At 36.7% G+C, this 25,136-nt stretch overlaps 1 protein-coding gene across 1 annotated transcript in view; it reads right to left on the bottom strand.

The window, feature by feature from the left end:
- BBS9 (Bardet-Biedl syndrome 9) overlaps window positions 1–25,136 on the bottom strand; it is a 324,493-nt gene that overhangs the window by 121,690 nt on the left and 177,667 nt on the right. The window contains exon 22 of the mRNA XM_084282162.1: window positions 4,151–4,261. Within this exon, the coding sequence (XP_084138288.1) occupies window positions 4,151–4,261 (111 nt within the window). The remainder of the gene's footprint in view (window positions 1–4,150; window positions 4,262–25,136) is intronic.

Here is a 25,136-nt window from a genome sequence, read left to right as displayed (position 1 = left end):
TGGAAGAAAGTAATGATGAAACAACAGAGACTTCAAAGTGGACTCAGAACTTAAAATCATACTCAAGCTCTCTACCAGCCTGATGAAATCTGTGCTGCTCTGTCCTCACACTAACCAAAACACCCAGATTAAAGTTAGCAGGAGTAGATTTATCATGCTAAAGTTACTCCTCCAAATGTAATTCACACAGACACAGTGCCTTGAGGGGGTATGAGGGAAGAAGAGTTATGTTCCATTCATTGGGATGGAGAGCGTTCAAGGGAGTATTTTTGTACACACTCAAAGCAAAAGCTATTTAAAAGAATCTGCTCTTACAACTGTAATAATAGTACTCATTCCCAAATATTATAAACCTGATCCCATTCTTTAGTATGGAGTCACAACACACGTGGATTAGGAAAAAAAAAATAGAAATCAGCATGAACTATGTCAGCAGTAAAAATGAAACACCATACTGCCATTAATTTCCTCTCCAAAGAGATTCCATGATTGGCCAGAATCATTCATTCTATCCTTGCAAAGACTTGCATCATGACTGCTAGATTTCATCTTTGGCTGTCCTAGGTATCCATTCCAACTCATTGACATGTATAGCAGTTGCATGGAAAGTCTCAATGTAATATTTTGTACTAGATGACATGCAAATCTGTGACCAAATGCTACCCTACGGCATACTCATAACACAGCATGGTCTTCGAGGTCTTAGTCCCTAAAGATCTTTAAATAGCTCTCACAACACATTTAAGGCTGTGACCTCTTTGCTAGGTCTACATTGTTTCATAAAATTAAAAATGTTTTTAAAAATTCTCAGCATGTCCAAAGAGCATACTAGCATTCAATGCAGTGACTGGCACCCATCTCTGTACACCATACACAATCTCTTTAGCAACAGATTGGCAAGCTCAAGTATTTATTAGCAGCAAGAGTTCAATGCAAACTAAATGGTGTATTATATAAGGGTATTTATTTAGAGTTTTGTTAAGTTCTACGGCCAGGGTTCAATGCCATACTATCATGGGCAGTTTGCTAGCAACAATGGAGTTAGCTAGCTCAAGACTAGACAAACATTGTCCAGGCAAGCAGACATCACAGCAGTAATAATGTAAATATACTGATAGGGAGCCCACAGTCTGGCCTATAATTCAGGACTCCTCTTGCTCTTGATGCTTTCTCTTTAGCACATTTTTCCTGTGTTCCAACCTCCTTAATAGCACTTCTCTTCAGCAGATTTAAACTCACAAGCAATTTAACTGTAACCAAGAAGTCCTAGTACAGCACGCACCTCAGGGAGAATTCTTGTTTCTCCTTTTCTCTATGAAGCACTCCCAGAGCTTCCTGCTGAGATATTTGCAAGTCAAATGTTATGGTTCTTTTCAGTAGATAATATGCTTTGTTCTGTTTTCTTCTACTGCTACAGAGAACTGTTTCCATTTGCCATAATCTAGAATTCTATATCAGTGGGAAAAACAGAGTTTATCCCTTTTTCTGATGTAGAAGTGATCCTATTATAGTAACTACACTACTGCTTTTTTTGCACTACATTGTATATAACTATAAATGGACTTTAACCTGTACAAAACACTGTTGCTACGATTTGGTCTGGCAGCACATGGCGCAAGTACATAACTACACTTTTCACTGTTTTGATAGATGGAAGTCCACTATTAGAATATTCTTTGGAATATTCTAATAATTAGCTCATTTTATTCCTTTGATTTCCATCTTCCTCTGTGAATGCAAGCCCGTTACTTAGATATGTTTCTTTTCATGTTCCCTACTCAGGGGTATCAACCATTGTGCCCACATCCACACATAGCATATCAGTTGACCTGACATGGCCCTATGGAAAACATCAGCTAAATGCAGAAATCTGTCTGAAGCCAGTATTAATTCTTCACTGCAGTTAAACTACCTCTATAGCGAGAGGTATGAGTATCAAATACCATCTACAAAAAGAAAACAAAACCTCTCATTTTATAACAAATAATAAATAATTTTATAAATATTTAATAAATAACACATAATTTTATAAAATCTGAACTCCCTCAGAAAATGAAGGAAGATCTATGAAGAAAAAAAAAAAAAAGAATTTTAAGTCTACTTTCTCCCTTTTGCTTTTCTCTTGTGGATTTGGCATAGCTAAATTAAATGCAAAGTCAAAAATAAAAATAAAAACAAAAATACAGAAGATAACAAATATCCTTTGAGGGCTCAGCATACTCACCATGCTCTTGCTGCAGTTGCTAGTGTTCTCTGAACAAGAACTCAGGCCAAAAATATCATGTACAAAAAACACTGAAATGCTGTGATTTCATGCCTGGTGTTACCTTATGGTTTAAGTAGCTCCCTTGGCTCTTAAACTTGTAGCAATTAGAATTTCCAGACAGCTCAGTGGCAGATATTCTAGGCTCTCTCTGTATTGCAGCACTAACTGGCAGATGGCAGTCAATTTTTACTGTGAATGAATTAAATTCATTGGTATAACACGTCTATAAACCTAAAGACTTATTTAAAGTTTTCAGAATTTTTCATTCTGCCATTTATAGAAAGCTACAAAGCAACAACAGCCAGTTATGTGATGCAAGTCTCAATTTTCTGAGACTAAGACTTACATGGGCTAAAATTAATAGTAGGATATGCAATCCCTCCCAATGCCTCTGTTTCTGGAATTCATTCATATATCTTTGCACTTTTCCTCTCATTATAGATTTTTCAGCCATCAGGTTATTTACACGCAGAGTATTATCTCCTGAAGAACACTGAAATGCATTCTCTAAATTACCAACCACATGCTTGATCAGAAGAATGGAGCATCAAACAAGGGGATTGCCTGCTACATGCTCCTGATTTATCGGTACAGTTGCCAGAAGCTGGAATTTTATCAGTATTGTATCCTACATAAGGGAGACGATATACTTACTAGGAGGGCACTTAATACATCTATATGACAAAAGTTAAACAATACTTATGTCAACTTTGACAGATTCCCTTCTTATTCTGACCTAAAGTCCCTGCGGAGTGCAAGTAATAAGCACTTGGGAAAAGTCCAAGCTGTAGGGCTTCAGTGGATTTTTCACATTGTTTTAGTGAGCAGATGCTCACTTTGGAGTTTCAAGTTAAATTGTGACAATTGTTACACATTGCTCTAATATGTATCTTTCTTCCCTGGCCACTATTAAAATTCACTAAGACAAATTCTGCTATTGCAATTAACTATACGTTCGCACTCTATGACTGTCTGTGTAAGAGTTGGCCAGGCAAACAAGAAGTTGGATGGCTTACAAACAAATAATTAACGGCTTTCTGCAGATGTGTCAGGACTTTTTAACCTTCTATTTCTGAATATTGATGGTTACAACCTCTATATTTCTTCTATTCTTCTTAGCCTGACTTCAAAACCCATCTATAGTGAACATATCTGATATATGAACATTGAAATATGTTTAAAATTAAATATTTGATAAAGACATAATAAACAATGAAGGGGGGGGGGGGAAGTTAAGGTACAACTTAGTAAACAGAATGGGACATTGTCTCAAGTCTGAGAGCTTACCAGGCACTTTATTAAATTGTAATGCACTACTTCACAGTATTGCTTTTAAATATGTTAACACTATATCACAGTTCCCGGCAGCATGAAGTCTTTCCAGAAAATGTGTCGTCACCATATGCAGCATATTTTACAGCCAGTATAATTTTATTTTATTATATCCAATAATATTTTCCTGAAATTCTAGGAGGTCTTCCCACAAAAGATAAGTAATGACTATATTTTAATCAGTTGGCACAAAGTCTAACCTGCCATACTGCAGAAAAAAAAAATCCTTTTATTGCAGAAAACATTCCTCAATTTCATTCTGCTCATGTGGAAGAGGTTGTGAATAAAATTTTCAAGAGTCTCATTCATTATATGACACAAAACCTTTCAACTGTATAGCGTTTTAATTCCAAGACTGATTTCTACAATTTACCTCTTGACAGAAGTAGCCGAATAAAATCAGATCCTATATATTTTAGTATTAAGATGAGAAAATTTGAAAGTGATACTAAGAAAGCCTGAAATGTATGCTGTTTGTTTCACAGGTCCACAAGCATTCTGAAAAGAGCTATGCATCATCCAAGTAAAACAAAGTAATTTTCCTTTTCTTACCAGGCTTGGATTTCTGCTTTGCAGCATGCTTGTGATTGGTAAATGTTGCTGTGGAGCCCGGTACAACTACTCTTTCCTCCAAGTCAGACTCTGGAATTGTAGAACAGCCACCTAGCAGAAAAGGGAAGAGCCATAATGTGGTGTTTATGTAACAAAACGAATTCACTAACGCACAATTAAGGAAAAGAGGTGATAGACTAACTGACATGAAATCCCAAGAACATATAAAACCCAAATAACCTCAATTTAAAAATAATATTAAAAAAAATAAAAAAATAAAAAATCAGTGAAGTGAAAGAAAACTGTTAGCATTGTTCAGAACTCTGACTATGCCTTAATGACTTCTTTCTACTACCTACTTTGGTTTAAAAAAAGTTTCAGTGTATCTAGCCCATAGAATATTTAAAACTGGTTACACATAAAAACTGGAAATAGCATGGTTTGTGTTAAAGATCAGATTACAGGGAACTAGATTTGTAATAAAAGTAGCTACATGTGAATGAAATAACTGTACAAAGTCAACAAACCTTATGAAGACCGTTAGCTTGACACAGAGAATGACATATGATGATATTTTTTGGATGGATAATTAAATACAGTATTTTTAATTAGTGCTAGAGATAGGCAAACATGGACACTTTCACTGTACTGGCAATGCCTTACCTTCATGTGATCTTAGGATACATGGTATAATGGATTCTTTGTATTTTCTATATTGCTTTTTTTACTTCACTAGAGAACACAATGACTAGGAGCATTCTCTTCAAGCATGTTTAAACATTTATGTTTAAAATATGGAAAGGGGGACAATCTAGTAGTAGCACCACTCTAAGACAGCTGCAGTAGTGTGCAATGGAGTAGATTAATAAATAATATTTCAAAAGGGCTGTGACCAGGACTTGGGAGAAAGTGCCCCTGTTCCACAGCAAAAGCCATTGCCTTACAATGACTGTATTGCTAACAATATAATGTATTACACAGTTTGAATGCTAAGCTTGTCACATTTGTAAGCTTTTCAGTGGCTAACAATTAGTAGCTTTTGTCAGATCTAAGATTTCAAAGCAGGGAGGAACATTTTAAAACACTAGCTTTTTAGTCCTGCTTGTATGTTACCTTTTTCACCCAATATGTTTACCAAATAATTCATGTTTCTAGATCTTTTCTTTTACTATTCTGGGCAGTTCTTGCTAAAGCCTGAAATGCTGCCCAGTTATTTCAAATTAACACTTGATCAGAAACTCAATAGAGTGCACTAGACGCTAGGTTCTTGACTACAGGGAAAGGTTCACCTGCTTTCAAATTTAGCTCTTATTTAAATATTTATTTGGTCCAGGACCTAAGCTGGCATATCTTTTTCACAGTCCTCCCCGGATCACCACTCTCAAGCAAACAAGCACATGTACTTATCTACCGTATTCCGAAAGCACGTTTACAAACAGCATAAAGTTCCAATGGAGAACACAGACTTTTCTCCTTCGTGTCACAGTTTTTGAAAAGAAATGTTGAAAATATTGAAATTTTGAAAAGAAGTGTTATACTCCAAGCCCCATAACCAGTGTATCCAATTTGCAGCAGCATAGGCTGTTCTCTCCTTAAAAAGTACATTATAAAACATTTGGAAAAAAATGATATTGCTTCCTCAAGTAGGAGAGCTGCAGCATATATATATATCATATATACACTAATATATATGTTGTGTGTGTATATATATATAACTATATTCCAGATACACTCTGACAGAAAGTATAATATATATTAAGGGTTTGTGTTTGATTTAGAGAAAGCAAATCTTTTCTGTTAGAAAGGAATGTTAGGAGTGAATGTGTCAACAATGTGCAGATTCATACGACCCACGACAACTTCAGATATTTAGGGTTCCTGCTATTGAAACTGAAGGAGAAAATGGGAAATGAGGAAAATGTCTTCATATTAAAATACTTCAACGTCGGAGCAATGTCTGACATTGCATTAAATATAAACAAACCTACACCCTAAATGAAAATAAATATTAGCAAACTAATACTTCTGCTCCAATTTGCAAATTGTGAGTAAAATGTAAACTGAGATCTGATGAAATGGAAACCACTGCTTTAAAAGTCTTTTTTCATTCTTATTCCTCAGATAAAATCTACCCTATTAAACAGAAATATCTAAAGACAGGATACAGAATTAAGGTTTCTTGCACAAAAGAACTATTAAGAATAGTACCATAGATTTTAAAAGGTCTTATAACATTTTCTAACACTATGAGTGAAAACTCACCCAGTTAGTCAGCATCTACCAAATTGATATTGTGGAAATAAAATTTTTTACAAGGTTCATTCTAAAGCCTGAAATTCTGTAACATATACAGCCTTGAGAATTGATGGCTTTTGATGCCAAAATATTTCATTAGTCATCAATGCTGATAGTAACTGAGTAAGAGTCGGAAAAGGTCTGTTTGCCCTTAGTTACAACACACTGCTTGCTGAAAGGAAGCAAAACTTCCTGCTCTTAATTTTGATGTGAGAGATTTGTTACAAGTAAATCATGTCAACAGATACTATCAGAATGTACTAAGGTTAAAAGCAAAATTCATTTTTTCCATAACTTTAATTTCTTGACAGAGAATAGTCAGGAGTGAAACATTACCAGTGATAAACTATTTCACATAAAAAGAAAGTCCACACAGAATACACAGAGCAGAACTATCATCATTTCAATATTATGAGTAGCAATTATTTCTTATTTATGCAAGGATACGTATAACTGTTACATGTTAATTGTTTTTAAAATGCTGATGTTTCAGAGCTTTAGTCAATATGCTGAGCACGATGTTCTCAGTGGATCTGGATTTTACACAGAACTCTCACTCCAAAAATTATTTACATGAATGACCAAACAAGAAAGCAATACAATAGTTATGTTTTTACTGTTTCGAGGCAATGTTGTTTACATGATCGAGACTGCCATGCCACTCCTTTTGTTGTCTTTATCTTCCAATACCAGCATTACTTTCTTACTGAAGAAAGAACTGAATCTGCTGAACTACATCCCTTAGATTGCTCCCATACCTAAGGTGAGGTAGAATGTCTGGACTCTCATCCACATCAACCTGTAGAAAAAATTGTAAGTGGTATCTGCTTCTTCCAATGTAACCAATGGTGAATTCCATTGTCTTGTTCCAGTCAACACAGGTAACCCACCCACATGATAAAAATGGACACCCTTCACAACATGCTATGATTTCCCAAAGGAAAGGAGGGGTGGGAACCATAATAGGACAATCGCAACGCTGTAAGAGCCAAAACTTTCACTAAAGAAAGTGGTAAACTTTCACTAGGCTAGAAAGGAAACTGAATAAGGAACAAATATGCTCCAGCAAATATAAGATTTACATCACAGTAGTCCAGGATTTTGTAATTCAAAAATACTTTATAATTCAGATTGATACATAACAATAGCCTGAAAAGAAACTCTTTTCTTTAGACTCTAAGCTTTTTCTAACATCATACTGCAGGGGTTCTACTGTGGGTATCTCTTCTACCTTCTCTGGTTAGAGTTTAACAGAATTCTTAATTTAAATCAGAAAAAAAAAAAATCTTTGAATTTATATCTTTGTATAAATTTCAGAAGGTATCCACCAAATGTCTATTTTAGAAAGCATTTAAAATTTTTACCCATCTAGAGTCCTAGAAGTCACAACAACAGAATCATTCATATTCATTGATAAGTAAGTGAATGGTACAAAGCAGAAAAGTAAAATATTTAAGGAAAAAAGAGGCAGGAATAAATCTACAGACTGGAAAAGATCCAAGTTGAGAAGTTCTCCAGATGTCAGTCTGTAAACAGTGCTTCATAAAATGAATTTCCCCATTAATTGTTGGCAGGAATAACATGTAGAATATGTTATTACATTTGACCCACTCTTTCCCTCCTTTCTGTGTAGCTAAATTATTCTCAGACATCACAGATATTTTATCAGTTGTGATAAATCCAAGAAGCAAGCTGTGGTCAGCAGAACTGTTTGATAGGGTACAACATGCATAAAATTACACTCAAGCTAATTGTGAACTTTGTTCACCAAAGGAAATGAGACTTCTCTTGTTTATTTTCACTACATCTGTTTTTGTAACACATTTGGTTCTTAAGTTGGAAAAAGACACCCACACCCAAAGGAAATATAAACATAATACACACCGAAAAAAAATTAAGTACTGACAGTTTTCCTACAGGTTCCTATCACCGTGTTTTTACACATTTTAATATGGCTCGAAAAGTTTAAAAACAGGAAACAAAAGTAGTATACATCTAAAGAATGAAAAGGCACTTTGAGGGAAAGACCATTTGGGTTTCCTCTTTCTCTTCCAGTCTGTCACAATCTAAACTATTCATAAAGTTTCCATTTTCCTCTGAAATTAACTCTCTTACAAGAGGCTACAGAAAGAAGAAAAAAATGCTTCCTGAGTAGTCTTTGGCAGCAAGAGATTCAAAATGTGAGCAGAAAACACAGAAGTTCTGTAAATAAGTTTTTTCATTCATGTAACATGTAATGTTTTCATCCATGTAATTCCTCCGTAACAATGGAAATAACCTAAACAGCAAAATTGTTTCATAGTGACTCCAAAACTATACACAAAACCATACTCAGTTGTGTTTCTCTGTCCAAGACATTAGAGATTGTTAGTTGTAAAACAGTTGTTCTATTACTTCTATCAATTCTACTACTTATTCTCAGAAGGAGTGTAAAACTATATCTATAGAAGAAAACACTACAACATATTTGGGAGTATGATGAGGTTCAGGGAACACCCATTCACGGACTGGGTCTGTTAGAATCCTTCATTTGAATAGTGAAATGCAAGCATATTTCCCCTGCAGCATGCAAGGAGATAGGATTTTTTTTTAAATGGTTCTCACTGAAAATGAAGACACAACAACACTTCACAGAACATCCCAGTTTTAGTTCAAGAATTTCCTGGTAAAACATAGTCACTAATTCACTAGTTCAGCTACAGATTTCAGAAGATAGCATTCAAGCCCAATAGCATGGACAACAAAACTTTGTTGTTCTTTGTGCCTGATTTGACTTAGCAAGAATCAACAAAATGATGAAACATTTCTGTATTACATTCCAGTAAAACAATAATTTAATTAAAATTTTTCGTTACTGAGGATGTACCCAAGATCACTGTAGGTCACAAAAATATATTTTCAATGGGAGTACAAAGAAAGATACCAGTCTGATGTTCTGCTCCACCCTTGTGTTACTGAAATGTTTCTTAATGAGACTTTGAGATTATAAATTCAATAGTTTATCCTATGATATGTTGCATTGCTATTGTAATTGCTACTATTTGCATTGAGAACAATGCAGAAATACTACATTAATAATTTACACCGATCATGTGTGGCTTCTACTTGAGCTCATAGCGTGTTCAAATATTTTGAACACACCTGAATTCGTAAAATCTTTACTTAGTAACTTCAGGATACTTTGGCAGTACAACCCTTTTATGGGAACAACTACGCTGTTTAAATGGCCAAATTGTATTGGCCATAATTCCAGAATGAGGTTCAGGGCATGCGGTATGCAAGTCATATGAACAGCATTGGGAAACACATTGCTAAAAACAGATCTAACAGCCTTTTTCATTAAAGAAACGTTACTGGACATTCAGCCAGGAACACGTTCAAAATCAATATTCAGTAGTACCTTTTCTTACACAGGATGGAGAATGCAATAACACTAAACTATGTAAGGCCAATCAACATCTACCAGAAGTCATCTGTTTCTCAATACGAACAAAGGATAAATGGTAGCAGTTGTAGTTCAATCACACAAATCTGCTGTTCCTTCCAACTACCTATTCATCTGATGAGCATGGACCAGCTGAAAAATATGCTCTATGTTCCGGTGTGTGCTGGAAGAGGTAATTATTACTGAGTAGTGTGGTGCTTGAAGAATTTCCATCTGCCTTTATATAACAGCATAAAAAATCAGCTTGTAACAAGAATTATTCAAGGGGAAGACTCACTCCTGACAAACACTATAACAATAAAAATCATTGTATTTTTTAGGAGTGTACTGCCTGACATAACACCTGGTATTTTGTTTCTGACTTGTGCTCATGTCCTTTTCCACATATTTAGTGTGCTGTTAACTGCAGCTTCCATTCAGCACAACAATACAGTTCTGTTTGTTTTTTCAAAATGCTTAAATACTGTAGTAGCAGGAGTTACATAATGTACTGTCTCCAACGTATTTTCAGGGCACAACATTCTTCATTCAGTAATAAACAATATTTCACACTACCTTTTCTGGGAGCAAGAGAAGGAATATGCAAGGGTTTTGTTATTACTGTTTGGTTTTTTGTTTGTTTGTTCTTAATACATATATAAATTCATTTGGGGCATATAAATACATAATTATATATACATACAAGAAGGTATATATATGTGCGAAATATTTTGTTCTCAATAAGACATTTTTCTAGCTCTGAAGAGCTTTTATTCATGTTTCAGTAATGCACAGTGGTAAGGTAGTTGCTAGGCATTTAGTCTTTTTGTTTTTAAACTAACTTACCTCAAAAAAAATGAATAGGTAATGTTCCCTTTCATAAACACTTTACTTATTTTCTTTTTTCTTAAAGTGTATTTTAATTAATTTCTACTTTCAATTCTGGTTTCTACATCCCAAGAGAACTCCTGAAAGTCAATGTTTGCACAGTTGCTGAAAACAGCAACTGGGAACTCCAGAGCACATTTGTTGTAAAAATGTCCACAATATTGTCTTTATAGAGTCTCTGTCCTTTCTTCAGTGTATGTAAACAGGCAGGCTAGATTTGACTGTTGTAATCTTGATATCAAACCCTACCAGTACTCAGAATTCTAAACAGTTTAGACTTTTTAATCCTATTAACAGTTGAAACACTTCTGTTTTTCCTGAAATACATATAGGAAACATTCTCTACGGTGAAGATGCATGCAGATGCATACATAAACGTTATATATTTGCACGCATAAGTATAAGCACATACAAAATTTGGTCTTATTAGTGAGGGAAGAGCATATCCTCATTCCCCACAGGCAGAAGTTGAAGAGAGTAAATCACAGAATCATTTAGGTTGGAAAAGACTTCTATGGTCATCAAGTCCAACCATTAACCTAGCACTGCCAAGTCTACCACTAAACCATGACCCTAAACACATCTACATATCTTTTGAACTCTTCCAGGGCTGGTGACTCAACCACTTCCCCGGGCAGCCTTTTCCAATGCTTCACAACCTTTTCAGTGAACAATTTTTTCCTACTATCCAATGTTAACCTCCCCTGGCATAAGTGGAGGCCATTTCCTCTTGTCCTATCACTTGGTGCTTGGGAGAGGAAACCTATCCCCACCCAACTACAACCTCCTTTGAGATACTTATAGAGAGCAATAAGGTCTCCTCAAGCCTCCTTTTCTCTAGGCTAAATAACTCCAGCTCCCTCAGATGCTCCTTATAAGACTTTTTCTCTAGACCCTTCACCAGCTTCATGGCCTTCTCTGGATACGCTCCAGGGCTTTGATGTCCCTCCTGTAGTGAGGGGCCTAAAACTGAACACAGTACTCAAGGTGCAGCCTCACCAGAGCTGAGTACAGAGGGACAAACACCTCCCTGATCCTTCTGGCCACACTGTTTCTGATACAAGACAGGAAACTGTTGGCCTTCTTAGGCTGTCTTATATTCAGCTGGCTATTGATGAATACCCCCAGGTCCTTTTCAGTTGGACAGCTTTGTGTCTTTATGGTTTGTTTGCAGTTTTGTAAGTTCAGAGTGTTTCCAAGCATTCTGTGATACAACCATACTACAAGACCTTCAAGGTTTCTGAGACAGGTTTGGAGCAACAGACAACCATGTCCTTTCAAGTAAGCACACAGACATATTGACCTAAGAAAAGCACTGTTTACACATTTATAATGGGGAAGATGCAGGTTAGCGAGAATGGGATTTTTGCCCCAACTATGAGTATGAAATTATTAGCAGTTTCCTGACTACACAGTATTTTGGACATTTTTGACAGCCTTGATTGAACAGTAATCATTTTGAAACAGTTAATGAGGGTCTTATTCCTAATCCAGATTAGGATTTCACTGAGTGAAATCAAAGAAACAGTATTTGAGACGTATATCAATACATGGATTTCAGCAAAAATACAGGAACAAAATTTACTGATAAGAGATATACATACTGCGAATAACAGAAGACAATGGAATAATAATTGTGACTCAAATGTGGGTGCTGAAGGATATATGTTACTCAGAAAGGAACAATTAAAGTGGCAGAGTAATACTTCACAGCAGTAATGTGATGGAATACTGAAAGAGTAGTTTGTAGAATTGGTCGATTTGGAAAAGGATTGTAAAGTAGTTTAAGAGACAAACCTTCAAAATAATTACAGACCAGCAGGATCAGATCTCAACACCAACTGCAGTTGTTTTAATATTATGAGAAGAATTGATATTATCAGAAATGGTGATGCCATGGAAATGAAAGAAGCTATGATAGCCACCGGAGTAATCACAGGATTACAAGAGAAAGAAAAAGAGGCTCTAGTGTGATAACCTTGAAAAAGATGAATGCAATGCTGAGATCCACCTGAGAGAGAATGTTCCAAAGAAAGATTGAGAAAGTAGTAGTGCTACTTTCTGGGCTCAATTCTCGTTACCATATTCATGAAAGCTTTAATAAACCTGCAAAAAGTCAGTTGAAAGTTACTAAGATCATATAGGAATAAATTACCTTTTAGACATGAAGAGCACAGGATCAGTCTTGCTTAGCTAAGAGGACTGAAAATGGAACGGACTGATCTTTACCATTAATACAATTGGACAGAAATCCTTAGTGTCTGGTGAAATAAAAGACACTCTTGAAACAAGAGGGAAATGATCATAAATTAATTTTGACTTCAAATTAGAAAGTTTCTGACTACCAAGAGAGCAAGAGTTTTGAACAGCCTCTAAACAGAAACAGTGGGGGAAAATTACTGCATTTATGAATGAACTTTAATTACTTTATCGTAACGCAGAAATGGAGCTTGTGAACTGGGAATTTCTTTCCTGTCCTTCCCCCAACTCCCTCCAAATAGAAGCTACAGGGAATACTGGACAAAATAGGTTTAGAATACTAATAGATAAACCTGAAATTATCCTACTATCTGTAACTACTTAATTAAGAACACAGCAGCGATATTGCAAGACACTTAAAAACTCTAGTTCTGACAATTTGGTTCCCAAAAGTATTTGGCAAGCAAACTTACTAAATTTACATTTGGAGAGACATCTGACCATAAAATACAAAAATGCCAACTACAGAAATTAAATACAAGTGATCAAATGCATTTTTAAGAGACTAATGAGATAGCCTCTTTTTCTGCATCGCCAATATTACTTGGAAATAAGCAACTCAATGAAATAAACATCAATACAAGCATCATCCTTCAGTACTATTTGAAATGAACCCAGTAAACATCTCTTTAGCCAAGCTAAACAGCATATGGATCCTTTGATTTCCTAGACTTCTTCATAAGTGCTCAAAGCATTAAAAAAGAGAAAAATAGAGTTCTTTTTATAATGAAAAGGTTTCCTTCCATACTTGAAATGCAAACTTTGCTGTAAATGCTTATATTTCTTTCAGATATATCAAAGACAGCACATTGGTTTTGTAAATTTCTACTTTCTCATCTACAGTACCGAAATACCGGATTTGTCAATGACATGCAAGATCTGAGTTACATTCTATTTGTTTAGTCTAGCAGAAGTTTCATTTTTACTTACTGATCAACTCTATGATTTTTAATTGTACTATGAGCTAAGAATGAATCAAATCCTGGAAGCACAACACAGCCCTGAGAAAGCAGTCTAGGAGGTTTCTGGAGAGCGTGGAAGATAGCTTCCTGACGCAGCTGGTTAGTGAACCTACCAGGGGTGGTGCCCCGCTAGACCTTCTCTTCACAAACAGAGAAGGACTGGTGGAGGATGTGATTGTCAGGAGCTGTCTTGGGCAGAGTGACCACGAAATGGTGGAGTTCACTATTCTTGGCGAGGCCAGGAAGGGGACCAGTAAAACCGCTGTATTGGACTTTCGGAGGGCTGACTTTGAGCTGCTCAGGACACTAGTTGGTGGAGTCCCTTGGGAGGCGGTTCTGAAGGGCAGAGGGGTCCAGGAAGGCTGGGCGCTCTTCAAGAGGGAAATCTTAATGGCGCAGGAACGGTCTGTCCCCACGTGCCCAAAGACGAGCTGGCGGGGAAGAAGACCAGCCTGGCTCAACAGAGAATTGTGGCTTGAGCTTAGGAGAAAAAAGAGGGTTTATAAGCTTTGGAAAAGTGGGCAGGCCACTAGGGAGGACTTTAAGGATGTAGCGAGGCTGTGCAGGGACAAAATTAGGAAGGCCAAAGCTCATCTGGAGCTCAATCTGGCTTCTGCCGTTAAAGATAACAAAAAACGTTTCTATAAATACATCAACACAAAAAGGAGGACTAAGGACAATCTCCATCCTTTACTGGATGCGGGGGGAAACTTAGTTACAAGAGATGAGAAAAAGGCGGAGGTGCTCAATGCCTTCTTTGCCTCAGTCTTTAGCGGCAATACCGGTTGTTCTCTGGATACTCAGTACCCTGAGCTGGTGGAAGGGGATGGAGAGCAGGATGTGGCCCTCACTATCCATGAAGAACTGGTTGGTGACCTGCTACGGCACTTAGATGTGCACAAGTCGATGAGGCCGGATGGGATCCACCCAAGGGTACTGAGAGAACTGGCAGAGGAGCTGGCCAAGCCACTATCCATCATTTATCAGCAGTCCTGGCTATCGGGGGAGGTCCCAGTTGACTGGCGGCTAGCAAATGTGACGCCCATCTACAAGAAGGGCCGGAGGGCAGACCCGGGAAATTACAGGCCTGTCAGTTTGACCTCAGTGCCAGGGAAGCTCATGGAGCAGATCCTCCTGAGAGTCATCACGCAGCACTTGCAGGGCAAGCAGGCGATCAGGCCCAGTCAGCATGGATTTATGAAAGGCAGATCCTGCTTGACGAACCTGATCTCCTTCTATGACAAAGTGACGCGCTGGGTGGACGAGGGAAAGGCTGTGGATGTGGTCTACCTTGACTTCAGCAAGGCTTTTGACACCGTCTCCCACAGCATTCTCCTCAAGAAACTGGCTGCTCTTGGCTTGGACTGGCGCACGCTTCGTTGGGTTAGAAACTGGCTGGATAGCCGGGCCCAAAGAGTCGTGGTGAATGGAGTCAAGTCCAGTTGGAGGCCAGTCACTAGTGGCGTCCTCCAGGGCTCGGTGCTGGGGCCGGTCCTCTTTAATATCTTCACTGATGATCTGGACGAGGGCATCGAGTGCATCCTCAGTAAGTTTGCAGATGACACCAAGTTAGGTGCGTGTGTCGATCTGCTTGAGGGTAGGAAGGCTCTGCAGGAGGATCTGGATAGGCTGCACCGATGGGCTGAGGTCAACTGCATGAAGTTCAACAAGGCCAAGTGCCGGGTCCTCCACCTGGGGCGCAATAACCCCAAGCAGAGCTACAGGCTGGGAGAGGAATGGTTGGAGAGCTGCCAGGCAGAGAAGGACCTGGGAGTGATGGTTGATAGTCGGCTGAATATGAGCCAGCAGTGTGCTCAGGTGGCCAAGAAGGCCAACAGCATCCTGGCTTGTATCAGGAACAGTGTGACCAGCAGGGCTAGGGAGGTGATCGTCCCCCTGTACTCAGCTCTGGTGAGGCCGCACCTCAAGTACTGTGTTCAGTTTTGGGCCCCTCGCTACAAGAAGGACATGGAGGTGCTCGAGCGGGTGCAGAGAAGGGCGACGAAGCTGGTGAGGGGCCTGGAGAACAAGTCCTACGAGGAGCGGCTGAGGGAGCTGGGCTTGTTCAGCCTGGAGAAGAGGAGGCTCAGGGGCGACCTTATCGCTCTTTATAGGTACCTCAAGGGAGGCTGTAGCGAGGTGGGGGTTGGTCTGTTCTCCCACGTGCCTGGTGACAGGACGAGGGGGAATGGGCTTAAGTTGAGCCAGGGGAGTTTTAGGTTAGATGTTAGGAAGAACTTCTTCACTGAAAGGGTTGTGAGGCATTGGAACAGGCTGCCCAGGGAAGTGGTGGAGTCACCATCCCTGGAAGTCTTCAAAAGACGTTTAGATGTAGAGCTTAGGGAAATGGTTTAGTGGGGACTGCTAGCGTTAGGTCAGAGGTTGGACTCGATGATCTTGAGGTCTCTTCCAACCTAGAAATTCTGTGATTCTGTGAAATCACAGAATCACAGAATAAACTATCTTTGGTCCAATATTGGAATAAGAAATATCCATGACATATTATTTACCATATACTCCACTGACCAAATCAGTGTTATCTTATGCTAGTTCAACCATATATAATGTTAAAAACTCTGAGATTGATTTTTAAAATGAATTTATTCCTAGTATCACCATATTGAGACACAATCTGAGTACTTCACTGCTGTGCAACAGCCTGAAGCAATCATTATTGGCACATCTAAGACTGACACATAGGAAATAAAAATGGGACACACAGGAAATAAAAATGGGAATGACCATCATCACACAAGTTTCATATTTCTGAAACAAAAAGGCAACTTTGTCTCCTTTTGTGAAGCACCCCAAAGAGAACTGACTTTACAAAACTGCTAAGTACCTTTCTAACAAATACATGGTATTTAAAGATATGAGAAACCATGCTCCTAAAAGTCTCAAATAACTCAGGAGAATCTTGGCACTGAACTTTTCAGAGAGGAAGGAAAGACTCCACTTGGTTAATGTCATCAAATGAATTACATTCACTATAATATAATAAATATTTAGGAAGAACTATGTTCAAATCCAACCTCCTCTTTTTAGTGAAAGCAAGGTCTGTTTTTAAAACAAAAGGCTGTGTCTGAAATAAAGTGGATTTTTATATGTGAAGGCACAGGATAACATCTGTTTCATCTTCTAAAAAGGTTGACATTTGTGCTACTGTCCAACATGATAAATAGAGTGACAGAGCAAGTGGAATACAGAGATGTTCTCAATCAGCTATTTTAATGTCTTATGCTTACTTAGTTCTCTAAATCGACTCTCCGGGTTTTAAGGATCATGTTTTAGCCTGACAGGGACAAGGGATTTTAAAAATCATTTCTGTAACTGTGATAGGATACCCTGAATTCTGTTAAAGTACAAAGTGACAGTTCTATGATAAGTGTAACCCCAACCCCTTTCCTCTCTCTCTCAAAAAAAAAAACAAAAAAAAAAAACAAAAAAAAAAAAAAAACAAGTTTTTGTTTTATTTGTACAACATTAGTACATGCTAAACAAAGTCTATGGCAAACTAAACATAAATCTTGTAATGCATAAATTAAATGAAACAATTTAGAAATCTGTACCTTGCCTTCAAGGTAGCCATAAGAAACTGTGGCTAACTGTGAATAAAAATATTAGACAAAACCTGAAACTGAAGAGAAGCATGAATTGAAGTGACTGAATTTTACAGATTACATTGCATAATCACAGCACTCAAGAAAAAAAGGACAGAAGAAGCAAGTCTAGAGTCATCCAAGTCTTCAATAAAGCAGGAAGCTCAGTTTACCATTCCATTTTTTGGTCCTCATTACCCTCCCCTATGCAGGCACAAAGGTATACTTGAAGCTGTGTGATGTTTCAGATCTGGGAACTCACCTAGCTCAAAATTAACCCAACAGTAAAATGCACAAATAATTTGTTGCAAGGGAGCTCTGGAGGCCACTTAGTCCAAATCTTTGATCACATCAGGTCCAGCTAGACCAGGTTGCTCAGAGACTTACCAAATTTACTTTGTCTCCAAAATGAAAATTCAGGAACCTGTCTGGACATTCCAGTATTTGACATAACAAAGAATATTTTACCATCTTATAACTAACATGAATTCCTAGTGTTCTTACTTCCATCCACTGCCTTTCCTACTAAGATCATGCTCCTTACCTTCAAGAAGATTCAAGCCCCATCTAAGACTTCCTTTAACAAGACCTCTGTTCTTAAACATACCACAAGTTCAAAAATAACTGCAGTAACACAACCTACATGTAAGCTTAAGATGTGTATAGTGAGGAGGACACACTCCATTCCATATAAGTGTGTGACTTGAATGCTTCTGCAATAACTACAACCAAGTGTATATTATATGGCATATGTAAAGAGACACAGATAAGAGACACAGATTTCACATACTTTGCTTTTGTGCTGGTGAGAAAGCTGTTGATGCAGGATTTCGTGAAAGAATGTCTTCCGGTGAATATGGTAGCCAGAAAAAGTTCTTGGGCATACAGCCAGGGAAGGGTGGGCCTTACCAAAGGGTCTTTAAGAGCATTTCATAACTTCAAAATGAAGTAATGCTGGGAAGGAATGGAAGTGTCAAAAAGTGTTGGGATTTTTTCCTCATTTATCTGACACAGCACAGTTTTATTCACAGGCTTGCATTGTTGCATTGTACCTTCTCTAAGTGGAGTCACAACTACATTCTTGTCAATAATCTTATCACTTAATATACACATGCTTCATAATGCATCAGTTTATGTACATGGAAAAACAACCACTGGATCTCGGTTTCAATGTTCCCTATATGATTGCAATGCAAATAATTTATGAGATTTATGTATAAGAACCTGTCACTTAAAAACTAATGTTGTCACTATCATAGTTTGAATTTAGCATTTATACACAACAGCACTTCTGAAGACAAGTCTTTCTATATTTGATTAACAACATACCTGATCTTCAATTTATCTCGAATATGCTATTATTTTCTAATGTGTAATACAGAAAAATAAACCTTTCCTTATTTGTAACGCTGAACATTTATTTTATTCCTAGGTACTGCAACCATTTTCATTTATAAATTATATTAATACCTTACCCATGACTTAAAATTGACTTTTACTTTCTAAATCCATTCTCAAACCAAGCTATTTATTTGTAAGTGTGGATATGCTTTAAGCTATTCAGTGAACTTTTCCCTATGAAGTTCCTGATTAAAATAGTGCTATTAGTGTTCCTCCCCATACTCTTCTTTCTTTAATCTTTAGCCACAGCACTAACTTATTGCGTATACTTCTCTACTTGTACATTATTTCAAGGAAACTAATTAAGTCCAAATAAAAAATCTGAAAGGTAAGCCAAAGGTCATTCAACTGTATCTTGCCACCGTCAAACCTCTGACTTTTTATACTGACTTCTTTTGACAGGATGTTTTAAGAAAACAGTTTCATAACATCATGAACAATTTCTTATTCCCTACAAGGTGCACAATATTTAAAGATATTCTAAACATTTTAGAATCAAATTGACTAAAAACACTAGTAAATATTATCTTCTTTATATCTTTAGATATCAGAAATATTTCATTTGAAAATTCAGTGGCACGTTTTTGGCTGATATTTTACTTTTGTCTCACTCAAGATCAACTTTTACTCTCAGAGACAGCACCAAAATTCATCCGGAACTCAGTAAGACCTGAGTTCCTTCATTGCAAGGAATAGTTTGATGGGAGACAACTTCCAAAATAGAAAAAACTAAACATCATGCTGCCTAATTTCTTTGCATTAAAAAATGTAACAAAGCTTACTGAAGGTCTGTTGCATTCTAATTCTTCTGCTTACTCAAAATGACTGAAACAAACACACTGGAAATTTTCTTGGCTTTTTTTTATTATTATTATTTTATTTTTTAACTTCCATATATAGCTCTGCTTATTAACTTCTCACATTGAGTGACCGAAGGCCAAGAATACATATCACTGTCAAAAAAGTGTTCTCTGTTGCTTTGCTTTAATTTGGTCATGCCTACAATCTAAAGTAAAGCAGAGCAGTACCAACCTATGTTGAGACTGAAAAAGTTTACATTAAGGATTCAGTGCTCGTTTCAAAGGTTACTATTCTGGCCTGATCTGAAACTTCAAAAATTTTGTTCATGATTTCATATTCAACAAACAGCTCCCTACAGGGCAATGCATTCTTTCCTCCTTCTGTAATATTTATGCAAGCAGACCAGCATCTAAAATGCAAAAGATCCTTCAACACTCTACAAGTCCATGACAATATGTTACAGGATTAGAGAGCCTTGAGAAAGCTTATTTTAACTAAACAGTTATTTCAACATATGCTTATGAAGCACACGCACCCAAAGCAAAACTAAAACAATGCATGACTCAACTGAAATATTTTTTTGCTACCGGTGGACTTCCTTTAAACCCAGTTTCAGAAAAGCACATATGGGATCCTGGAAGTGTTCAGTTTTATCCTGTTTTGCAACAGAAGATTGCAAAAAAATTTACATGGGCGTAAAGGGTGAGAAGACATTATTTCCGTTCTGGCTTCTCGTCTGCTATGTTCTTATGTCACCGTTAATGTAAAGCATAAAGAGAACTAACAAAGAATACCAGCACCTGAAATGCCCCAGTTGTGCCCCACCCTTCTTTAGTGAACAGAACAGTTATAGCATGGCAAACTTCTAAACTCTGTTAATGAAATTATCCCAGAAAGGCCAATACAGTGTTATCTTGCCAATTACTTGGGAATACTCCCATGCACTGACACAATATTTTATGTATACCAACCATCATTTCACAGAAGTACCTCAGGTGGTAGTAATCTTAAATAAAAAAAAAAAAATAAAATGATTAAATTATTGTTATTATGGAGCTCTACAGCATTTACATTAACACACTATACTTCCTTTGTAAACAGGAAAAAAAAGTTAAAAATACTAAACAAGAAAATCCATTGACTGAGTATAGGTTTTCCCATTCCAAATGATCCAGAACTAAACGAGGAATTGGAAAAGACATTGTCTAGATAATGATTTGTCTAAATGGAGGTACCGAAATCCAGATTTAGTTTCCGTTGTGTAGTCAAATTGCCTGTAGGTGTAATATCTTTAGCTGGCACCAAGCTTAATGTTTTTTTATTGATCTGCCCATAGCTTAAGTGCACACATAAGGATATGGATTGTTAAACAATTCTTGTTATCTATCACTGATTATGGAAATATAATATGTCTTGCAGCAGCATCTGCACTTTCTCAAACATGAAATGGTACTTACAGCAGACCATTCATTTTATCCAGTGAACTCTCTAACACTTGTGGCTTATTTTGTGCACCAGCTAAATGGCAGAATTTGTTAAGCACTGATTACACGACAAACCCCTCTCTGTAGCAGCTTATGTTGTAGCAATAAAGTTATCATTAGATTATTTGTATTTGAGTTGCATTAAATGCAGCTGTAATGTACAATTACAACTGTAATTAAATTATGTTCAAATTCTTCGAATTTTTCCTCTTCTCCATGATTCTTAGCTTCTTCTCATTTGAAGAATTCAAACAAAAATAACTAGTAGGGGAAATATATTTCAATTTCACATTTTGTGGCAGCTGCTAAAGTCAGCCTTTGCAAAAGGTTTGGTAGAGCTATTAATACTACATGTCACATATTTCCTACTTAGTGCTCAGTGGGAATAAACATGAATGAATTAATGTAATTTTAATATTTTCTTTACACCTTTATCTCTGTACTTGTCATGAAGACAAGACAATAGCATTCCCATCATTGTGCCAAAGTTGTAGGGGAAAAAAAAGAGGCTTTTTATAGTACCCTAAATTTGTATTTCTTTATTCTCCCAGAATTTAATTCAGTATTTGTATTACCATGTTTACTAACACCAAATCTCTAATGAGCTACAAACAACTCCTGTATCTTCCTTTTTATCCAAACACTGAAGGAAGTCCTACCTGAAGAAGTGAATTCCAACTCTGAATGTACTTTTTAAAGTTTATTTCAGTTTTCCCATGCATTCTGATAAGTGAGTAGGTTACCACCCACTAAATGAAAATAGTTAAAACAATAACATACACTACCATCAAATAAATGAGAGAAATCTTGGCTAAAGTAAGTCAATGGAAAAACTCCCAGTGATTTCAATGGGGCCAAGATTTCACCCTTATCTTGTTGATCAAAGCAATTAGTTCACTGTTCAGAAGGATAAGACTGCTGAGCCAGATGAGAATTTATTAATACAACCTATTATGTAGTGTCTCGATTGTATATAACTTTATAACTATTCCTTTTTCATTCTACCAAGGTAAACCATTGACTTGCCAAAAATATTACAACACAAGCAAACAGCACACACAACCAAGATCTTTCTTTCATCTTAGCAATGAGTCAGATGGACCAAAGCTCTCCTGTATATAACCTTACTTCTAATGTGCAAATGAATAATTACTGCTCCCTTACCATTCTTAACCAATCACTGATGTTCATACCTGCTGAAGTGGCCAGCCTGCATTAAGAAATTAAAAGTTTGATCCAAGAACTGCAGTGTTATTGTTATGGCATAGTGATGTTGCAGAAAGCTTCCTACTTTTCAGTGAACCACAAAGCACATACCTGAAGGAATATCTTCTACATAGCATGAACTTGCATTAAGAATAGCCTAACCATGAACAGTATAACTAAACACCTCCTAATTTCTACACAGAGCTTGTAATACATACTGTAACTACACTAAACAAAATGATCTCGTGGATATGCAATTCAATAGCCAAAGAGAATCAAGTTAGCCACATGAGAATCAATTTTACACTACACTAGAATACAACTCTGCTTTTAATGTGCTACAAGGATGATCTAAAATTAAGGTTCTTTTTGGCAGAAAGATACCTGTATTTTTTATTCTAAAATATAAGGGAAATTTGTTTTAAGAAGATTGTAAAACAAGCACTTTTCCCTCAATAACTAATTATATGAAATAATCAATCTGAGCTCATTAATTTGCACTCCTCAGACATGGATTGTATTGCAAAGTATTTAATTTGGTCAATATAGTGCCTTTGTAGGAAAATGTCAGTTGGTTATTGCCACATGCACCATAAGAACCTGTCTTGCTTTTAGAAGGACTTTTAGATCAAAGTCCACTGGATTTTTTTTTATGTTCCTGTGATCCTTCTATCTATAACATATAACGTGGCCTTTGCTAGGTTTGAACATCTAATTACTTTATTATAAGATTGTGGTTTGACTCCACCTTATATTACTCCATAGAATTTCCTTCTTCTCAGCTGTTTACAGTAGAAAGTAATCAGACCCAGGATATCTAACAATTTACTCCATTGACATTAATTTCCTGCTCAACTCCTAACTGTCACATTATTGCCTGCTTTATCAATCACTTGATTCATATGATAATCTCGTAATTCCATTTAAGTATCCTTGAACAGCCACCTAATACCCCTAATGGCTATTTTGGTTATGAAAAATCCTCTGCATTTTAGAGAAGATAAAAACCAAAGAGACTAATTCATACGTATTTAAATAGATATTAAGATCAGAAGGAACACCCCGATCATTTAGCCAGACTTTACTCTGAAACGTCCTCCACAAATTCCTATATGTAATTCAAGAATCCATTTATTTCTAAGCTGTTTTTAAGAATGTCACCAGCAATTTTTTTTTTACTAGGAAAAAAAAAAATCCTTTTTGACTGAAAAGTTTATTTTTAAAGCGCTAGAAGAGACACATGTTTATCAGTACTCTGATGCAGTTTTAAGATAGTAATGAAATATTTCTCAGTACAGCTATAAAATTTAATATAGTTCAGCACCAGATAACTTGCATTAAAGAAAGGTTGTTCACAATATTTATTACCCTCTAGTTCCAATATTTCTGTTCAGCCATCCATTTGAATTGAGGCATCCTTCATCATCCATATACATAAGATCCTCTCTTTGATCTTTAATGGTAAATTTAAGGGCTGAGTAAATGTTCTTTGAAACGCACAGTGTGACACAGCTGCTTATTGTTACATAGAAGACAGTATGTCATTAAAATGGAAAGTCAGTTAATACAGTGGAACATCCCCCTAATCATATCCCAACTTTGAGGTAATACCACTTTCAGTGATATCTCTAATTTACAGTTAACTAGTTTTCTTCAAGTGGAAAAATAGACAGACTTTGGTGAAAGTCAAAATTAATAAAGTACATTTTTCATCAAAAGACAGAGACACTGGAAATGCACTCTGCTGTGGTATTTGTACTTAAAATACATGGTAGACATGCAACAGAGATGCATCTTACTACATTATTCACATGAAACTCATCGAGCCTGCATTTTTTTTGTTGTTGTTGTTTAATTTTTTTTTGACCATTTTTTTTTTGGAGGTTTATATAGCTCTACAAGAAACTAACTGTGCATTATTTACTTAACTAAGCATTATTTTTATTAGTTTTTTTTTATCATCATTCTAAAGAGCTGAGGGTGAGCTAAATCTTTGTTTGAAAGTATAACTGAATCAAAATAATCTTTGCAATTTAAGTTTAAACAGTTTTTCATTTTTGCTTACTCCCTTACCACTGCTGTTTGTGGTTCACCCAGTGATACAATTTGAGAAAGAGAATTATTTAAAGAATTTTCACATTTGCCAGCATTATGAAGCACCTTATGTTTGATTTTATTACATTTTCCAGCTGAAATACAAGATGAAAGTGTTAGAGCTACATGAATCTGAATAAACACAGGGGCAAGGGAAACATGAATTTATGAACCTTGGCTTACCCCACAAACACTGGCTGAACCATCCATACCAATCTCATGAGCAGACTACCAGTTGACTGCTCACAAAGCAAAGTGATACAGTCACAAACTTAACTGGTCTTCAAAGACACTTCTTTAAAAATTAAGAAAAAGAAATCCAAGTTCAATACTAACGATGCACAACTTTGTAACACCGTTGTGCATTTGGATTCAGGAAGAGGTCACCTCTTTTCTCTTTGAGAAAAAGCCATCAAGGCCTTGGGGTGCAATTCACAATGTCTGAAGAGCTTTACAGCAGCCAGGTCTGCACCCTATCTGTACTGGAGGTGATCACTCAAAAATTAAAAGGGAAATTGAGAGAGATTCTATACTTCACTGAGTGTCATCCACAACACAAGACTCTAACTTAAC

The sequence above is a fragment of the Netta rufina genome (assembly GCF_964035555.1).
Source record: "Netta rufina genome assembly, chromosome: 2".
Lineage (NCBI taxonomy): Eukaryota > Metazoa > Chordata > Aves > Anseriformes > Anatidae > Netta > Netta rufina.
Note: the sequence above shows the minus strand (reverse complement) of the source record. Positions and strands in the feature narration are given on the sequence as shown.